Raw genomic sequence first — 6,845 nt, 5'->3', positions numbered from 1 at the left:
GCGTTTCTGGGAGAAAGCCCTCCTGCGCCCTAAGCTCGCCTGGCCGGTGACATGGCAAAGGGCACCCCCGCCTTGGCTAGCCATTCTTCTCCCCAACCGCCTCAGACCAAGCCTGCATGCGACCAGCTCTACAGGACAGGGGCCAGGAATAAGGAATCACAGACAGTAAGGCAATCTTTACAATGTCAGAAAGTGTATTTGGCATTTTAAAAAAAAAAAAAAAAGGAAAAAAAAGAAACAAAAGAAACAAGTGCATACAAATACAACTAGAAGCATTTCTGGTTTGCCAAGTGCTCTCTAAAAAAAGCAGCGCAAGTCACAGCCTACATTGAACAGTAACTGTCACCAAGGAAGCACAACAAATAGTTGCTATAACAAAAGGGAAAAAAGAAAACAAAACAAAAAACCAAAAGAAACAAAACCAAAAGAAACAAAAAAGGAGAAGAATTAGAAGAAATGCCTTTATAATAAGTACATACCTTTTGTCTTCAAAAAATATAGAAACACAATGTATTCAAAAAAATCAAAATTATACAGCCATGTTTATGAAGTCTACATTTCCCTTGTCTTGGAGATATATATATATTTATATATATATATTTATAGATATATACAGAATTCGAGCAGTTCGAGTTCAAGGTGACGTCGGGCGGTGAGAGCGGGCAAGTCACGAGTCCCTCTCCTTTTTCACTTTCACATCTCCGGCCAGGATGGTGGCGATCTCCCCCTGCATGAAGGCCCAGGGGACGTTGGAGCCGACCAGGGGACACTTCTCCCCGCTGGGACAATACACCTCCCCGCTGGCTCCCTGCTGCTTGATGCTCTGCCGGGAGCAGGGGAAGCAGAACTTGTGGGAGGGGACGGAGGGGCACTGCACGAAGTGGGTGTCCTCCAGGCGCTCGTGGCAGAGGGTACAACACAACGGGACGCTGGCGGCGAGGGACGAGTCCGGCAGGCTGGCGGGGTGGACGGGCTCCAGCCCGCCCGCCGCGTTGGCCCCCTGGCCCGGCACCTCCCTGCCGGGGCCCAGCCTTCTTTGGTTCATGGCGGAGGGCGAGGGGGGGCTGCTGCTGTTCCTCCGCGTGGTGGAGTGGACCTGGTTGGCGTCTTTGGAGGCGTGGTTGCCCCCGGCATTGTCCGCCACCAAAATGAGGGCGGCCATGGGGGACTGGCCGTTCTGGGCCGCCTCGGGCGGCGTGGTCCGGTTGGAGTGGGGCGAGGCGGTGGGCGGCGGGGGCGACATGAAGGGGGTGGCCGTCAGCGGCAGCTTCATCCCTTCCGACGAGGTGGGCAGCCAGGGCTGCACCTCCCCGTTGATCTTCGGGGGTCCCGCCTCGCCCTCCGGCTCGGGGGAAGGCTTCCTCTTCCGGGCGGCCCGGGCCCCTGCAGAGGCAGAGGGAGGGGAGGAGGAGGGTGAGAAGGCAGCGCAGTCGCAACGCATCGCCGAGCACGGGGGTCACCGCCGTGTAACCGCAGAAACGGGTGGCCGCCGCCGGCACACCACACCACCACCACACCACCCCCCCCCGGGCACCCGGCCAGCCAACCCGTCGGGCCCCCGCTTCGGCCGCCCGAAGCCGCCCGGGCTCCTCCGCCCCGCAGGCCAGGAGAGGCCCCCCCTGCCCGGCCCGCCGCCCCCCGACCCGCGCCGCCTCACCTGGCTTGGCCACGGCGCCGTTGGTCTCGTAGCCCAGCAGCCTGCCGCCCGCCATGCCCGGCTCCTTCTTGAACTTGTTGTCGAAGGGGGGCACGGCGTGGGCACCGTGCTGGTGCAGGGCCAGCAACGTGTCCCGCACCGTCTTGGGCTTGGCCAGCCACTCCTGCTCGCCGCCTGCCCGGCCCTTGCCCTCGGCGGCCAGCTCCGCCGCCGCCGGCAGGCTCTCGGCCGAGCCCCGCTTCTCCTTGGCGCCGCCGTCGTGCTCCCCCGCCGCGCCGCCGCCGCCGCCCGAGGAGGAGGAGGAGGAGGAGACGGAGCCAGGGCGCTTGTGCCCCAGCTCGCCGGGCTGCCCCGCCGCCTGCCCCGCCGCCTGCGCCGCCGCTGCCGGCTGCTGGGGGACGGGCACGGCCATCGGGGCGGGCGCGGCGGAGATGGCGGCCAGCGAGGCGGCGGCAGCGGCGGCGGCGCGGCTGCCCAGGCCGCCGATGGCGGCGGGGAGCCCGGCGCCGTTCACCAGCGGCACCAGGGTGGGGGGCACGGCGTGCGTCCGCCGCGGGTTGGGGCTCTGCCGGTTGAGCTCGGGCGGCTCCTCGGGCTTGGGGAAGCCATTGGGCACCAGGATGCCGTTGACTTGCCGGCCGCCGCCGTACTCGGCGCCCAGGCGGGGCGGCGGCCGCTCCGCCGCCAGCGAGTAGCGCTCCAGGGGCTGCGGCGGGGGCCGCGCCGCCGCCTCCGCCGCCGCGGCGTGGCCGAGCTGCTGCTGCTGCGCCAGGAGCTCCTTGGCGGAGAGCGGCGGCTGCTTGGCGTGGGGCGGTGGCGGGGCCCGGCCCTCGGGGAAGCAGCCGTGCGCCCGCTTCAGCTGCCGCGCCGTGTCGATGACGAACTCCACGCGGTCGGCGCCCTCGTAGTTGACGCAGCCGCGGCAGACGGGCTCGGTGAAGTCCCAGATCATGGCCCAGGGCATGCGGGGCAGGTCGCACAGGTAGCACGACTGCCTGCGGGAAGCAGCCGCCACCGCCGCCGACGACATGTCCCGGCCCCGGGGCAGCGGCGAGCGCCCCCCGCTCCGGCTCCGGCCGCCGCCTCCTCCGCCCCTCGCCACCGGAGTCCCGACGGGGAGGCTCAGGCGCCGCGGCCGCAGCGGGATCGTCCGACGGGCCCCCTCCCCCTCGCCTTCCTCTTCCGTCCGCTGGAGCGGGGCGCGGCGGGCGCCCCGGCAGGCAGAGCCGCTGCGGGGGACGCCGCTCCCCTCGCCGTCTCCGCCGGCGGCGCTCACAGGGCGGCGGGGACGCGCATCTCCGCGGCGCGGCTGGCGCAGGGCTGCGGCCGCTGCCGCCCGCACGGCTCCCCCGCTCGCTGGCTACTACGGGGCGGCGCGGGGCGGCGGGGGCCGGCGCGGCGCGGCGGGGCGGGCGGGGCGGGGACTGCCGCGGGGGCCGGGGCCGGGGCCGGGGCTGGCGGCGGCGCCGTGCCGTGCCGGGCTTCAGCCGCCACCGCCGCCTCTGCGCGCCGCCGCCTCGATTCTTCGACAGAGCCGGCCGCGCCTGCGCGATGGGCGCCCCCGCCCTGCCGCCGCAGCCGCCGCCGCGATCGCGGCCCCGGCCCCTGTCCGCGCCCCCGCCAGCGGCACCGGCACCGGGGGTTCCTCCTGCCGCCGGGGGGGCGCCGCGCCCCCGCCCCGTCTCGACCCCGGGGGGAGGGAGCTGTGGAGCGGAGAGGGGCAAGGCGAGAGGCGAGGGTGCGCCGCAGCTCCCTCCTTTTCTGTTATTATTTTTATTATTATTATTGTTTTTATTACTCTTCCCTGAGCCGCCAAGGGGCTTTGCCGAAACCTGCCACCCATGGAGGCAGAGATGCGCGGGCCGCCCCCCGCAGTGCGAGGCTCGGCGCCCCCCTGCCCCGCTCGGCCGGTGACCTTGGGCACGGCGCGGCCACCCGGGTTCGCCCCGCGGCTGTGGGTCCCTGCGCCCCCCCCCCCCGCCCCCCCGAGGCCGCTCAGCACCACCCCCGAGCAGGGGTCGGCGCTCTCCTGCGCCGCTGCTCGGCTTTGTTCTCCCCGCCGGGACATGAGGCACCACGATAAATAAATACAACGATTAGCTGCTTTTTTTTTTTTTTTTTTTTTTTTTTAAAACTGTTGTCATTGTGCACAGGAAATCGGACGTTCTAGATTTCCTGTCATTTTCAACCACAAACCAGCGGTTCTCTAATGCAGATGAGCAAAACTCAGACTAAGCAAACGCCGTCTCCTCCCCCCAAAAAAGAAAAACCTGCAGACATGTTTCCCCGTCCCCCTTCCACGCTGCGGATCCCTCATCCGCCGCCCGCATCCACACAAAAACACAGGGCGGGGGCAAAGGAGGGAGGAAAAGAGGGCGTTTGCTCTTCCCGCTTGCCGCGGGAGGTGAAGCAACCCCTCACCGGGCTCATCCCGGCTGCACGCGTCCGCCCGGGCAGGGTAAACACGGCGGAGGCTTCTCCCCCGCGACGCCCGTGCTCGGGCCGCCCTTCCCACGGCGTTATGTAGGTTACGGGGGAGGGAGGGCGGGCGAGAGGCGGGGGCCGGCCGGGGCCTGGGAAGCTCTGACGTCCGCAGCCGCCGGCGGGAGGTGCCTCCCCGCGGCTGGCAGCGGCGCGACGGGGCGCTGCGGGGCCGGGGGTGCCGCCGCCGGGCCTCCCCGCCGCTCTTCAGCGGCCCGGCGCGGGGGTTAAAGCGAGGAGCGGGGACAGCGGCCGCCCCCCCCCTCCTTCCCCCTCCCTCCCCCCTCCCTCCCCGCTCCCCTGCGCTCCCTCCAGCCGCCCGCCGGGGCCGGGGGGTGAGTGGCGCGGCCGCCCGTGCCCCCGGGGCATGGGGGGGTGGGGGTGGGGGGTGTTGCCTCACCCCGCCCCGCCTTCCTCCTCGTCCTGCCGCTGGCGCTCAGCGCCGGCCCCCGTGCCAGGTTGGGTGACTTTGCAACTGCACGCCCGGCTGGGCGTCCTGAAGGCGCCGGGCTGTTCACAAGCAAAATAAAAACCCGACCCGGCCCCGACCCAGCCCCGCACCGTCGAGGCGTCGGCCACGGCTGCCGCCCCCCCCCCCCCGGAGCCCTCACGGCTCGTACCCGCTCTGCAGCAGCCGGCCGGGGCAGAAAGGCAGGAGGAAGGGGACAGCCCGGCCGCGCCGCGGTCCCGACGTGTCCCCGGAGAGCCAAGGGTTAACATCGGCTCGCTTTTCCCGAGCAACCCTCTTTTCACATTGCATCAAAGTCCTTTAAAGCTGCTTCTCTTCCCTCCTCCCCTCCGCGGCTGGAAAGACTCTTTATGCATGCATGCTAAGTAAACAGATCTTTGTTTTCGTCTTCCACCCACTGCCCTCTTTCTCCAGCCCGAAGCTGGAGCGTCGCCAAGCCGGCTGCAGCACACACACACACACACACTCGCACACATACGGGGGAAGAACCGGGTTTCTCGGGTGAGGCAATGCGCCTGCAATTGGCAGGGACAAGGCAGGAATTGTAATTGCACTTCATCATGTGATGGCTTATGAAAGAGGAAGTTTGGATGTTTTAGTCACGTACTCCTTTGCCCTCTTGCTTTAGCCTCCAGGTTCTCCGAAGGAAAAAATTACATATATTTATATATACTGGTGGAAAGCCAAGAAACAGTGTGTTTGCACATTTCAGATCATGAGCAGAGCTGGAGTGCTAGCTGAGTGAGGCTGCAGGGGAAGAAGAAAGCAAAGCTTTCAGCTGTGGCAGGCTTTTAACTGCAGGACAGAAAATGTGATCTGTATTTATTTTCCTTTATTTGTAATGAAAACTAGCTGCTTGGAAAAGTCGAGATGAGGGTATTCTGGCTTTGCCACATTTGTTGCCTTTGAATTCATTCTAGTAGAAAAGGCAAAAAAAAAAAAAAGCCCACATTGCCAAGCTGAATGTCAAAAAGCTGATAAGAAAATAGTGGCAGTGCTACATAGGAAATGTGGTTTATGTATCAAATCACACACACAAAAAAAAAGTCCTCAAAGGTGCTGACTGTTGCAGCAGTAACTGCACAGGAACCCAACAGATAATGCATTTGTTTCTTGTTCTTGTTCTTGTGTTTGTTTTTTTTTTTAAACAGAAACCATCCTTTGTGCCCAATCTCTGCGAAACGCCCCTTGCTATGACACACCAACACTATAGACAGGAGCAGCGAGTGCTGGAGGATACTTGATGGGGCATGGGGGCCGGTCAGGGGCAGGGTGGAGTGGCTGGCCGAGGAGCACTGTGGTGGCATGGATGGCGGCCCCACACGGTGCAGGAGGCCTTTGCCTTGTCCTAGTTGTGCCCAATGTCATGGTTGATGGAAGGAAGGAAGGAAGAGGAGAGGTCAGAGTGGGCCAGCTCTTCAAGATTAACTCTGGCTGCCACCCTCACATCAACGCCGTGGTGAGCCCCTTCCCACTGTGTGGTGGTTTTTGGCATTTTTAACTGGGCCACTTGCTGTGTTTCTTTGCTCCTTCCTCCCTGTAGGGTCCCATTTCCCTTCCTACCTTTCTTCCGTGCTGATGGCAGCAATCACACATGGCCCCTTGCCCCAGAGCTGTGCCCCCAGCCTGCGCTTCGCCCATGTACCCATCCTCTGTGGGGCTCGCCTTTCCTTCTGTGTGCAAACCAGTGCTCCTCACCTGCTCCCGTGTCCTCGGCGTTCCCCTTTCCCTCCCAATTGAGGGCTGCCCCATGTTCTTCCACTGCAGATGTGGGTCTGCTGCTTCCTCCATCGATCTTATTTCCATCCTTCTGTTGAGGCAGAAGTCATGCAGGGTAGTAGCAAAATGGCCAGAGCCAAGATGGGACGGGTGATTATGCTGGAGGGTGCTACCACCCCTCCTTCCTTGATCTGTAAAGGAATTATGGAGGCTAGTCTCCCAGAACTGAGAAGGGAGAGGCTGGGAATAATCCTTGAAGTTTTTGATTTGGTCAGATGCAGGTGATTTGGGGCCAAGGAGCCCGCCGAAGCAGTGCCATCATGGCTGAAAGCAAGACCTGCCAGCTCAACCTGCAGAAACCTGTCAGCAGGTTACAGCCTCCCTCAGTGCAGGGCTGGGAATTCAGTCATTGCGTATTTGTTACAATGTTTGTAGAGCCTCTGCTGAGAGTTCAGGTAGGAACACAGGGGCTTTGCCTCCACTCCGAGGCACATACTGATTTTATGGCATTACTGCCAT

General features: G+C 63.8%; 1 protein-coding gene across 3 annotated transcripts; it reads right to left on the bottom strand.

Annotated features, from left to right (window-relative positions):
• Window positions 1-414: 414 nt before the first annotated feature.
• On the bottom strand, window positions 415-2,687 carry IRF2BP2 (interferon regulatory factor 2 binding protein 2). Of its 3 annotated transcripts, none has more exons than XM_086460984.1 (3): window positions 2,076-2,687; window positions 1,658-2,027; window positions 415-1,383 (listed from the first exon to the last, which is right to left on the bottom strand). In XM_086460984.1, the coding sequence occupies exons 1-3, from the start codon at window positions 2,685-2,687 to the stop codon at window positions 668-670; spliced, it is 1,698 nt and encodes a 565-aa protein (XP_086317110.1). In that variant the 3' UTR covers window positions 415-667. The 3 variants fall into 3 exon arrangements, with proteins under 3 accessions (XP_086317110.1, XP_086317111.1, XP_086317109.1); XM_086460985.1 differs by having other exon boundaries at window positions 1,703-2,027; XM_086460983.1 differs by having other exon boundaries at window positions 1,658-2,687.
• Window positions 2,688-6,845: the final 4,158 nt, after the last annotated feature.

The sequence above is a fragment of the Leptosomus discolor genome, chromosome 2, assembly GCF_034619465.1.
Source record: "Leptosomus discolor isolate bLepDis1 chromosome 2, bLepDis1.hap2, whole genome shotgun sequence".
Taxonomy (NCBI): domain Eukaryota; kingdom Metazoa; phylum Chordata; class Aves; order Leptosomiformes; family Leptosomidae; genus Leptosomus; species Leptosomus discolor.
Note: the sequence above shows the minus strand (reverse complement) of the source record. Positions and strands in the feature narration are given on the sequence as shown.

What these genes read in the sequence shown, in the direction of transcription:
- IRF2BP2 (XM_086460983.1), bottom strand. Translation starts at nt 2,687, where the DNA reads ATGTCGTCGGCGGCGGTGGCGGCTGCTTCCCGCAGGCAGTCGTGCTAC. An exon ending in CGGCGCCGTGGCCAAGCCAG is followed by an intron (nt 1,384 to 1,657) that starts GTGAGGCGGCGC and finishes CTGCCTCTGCAG; the next exon opens with GGGCCCGGGCCGCCCGGAAG.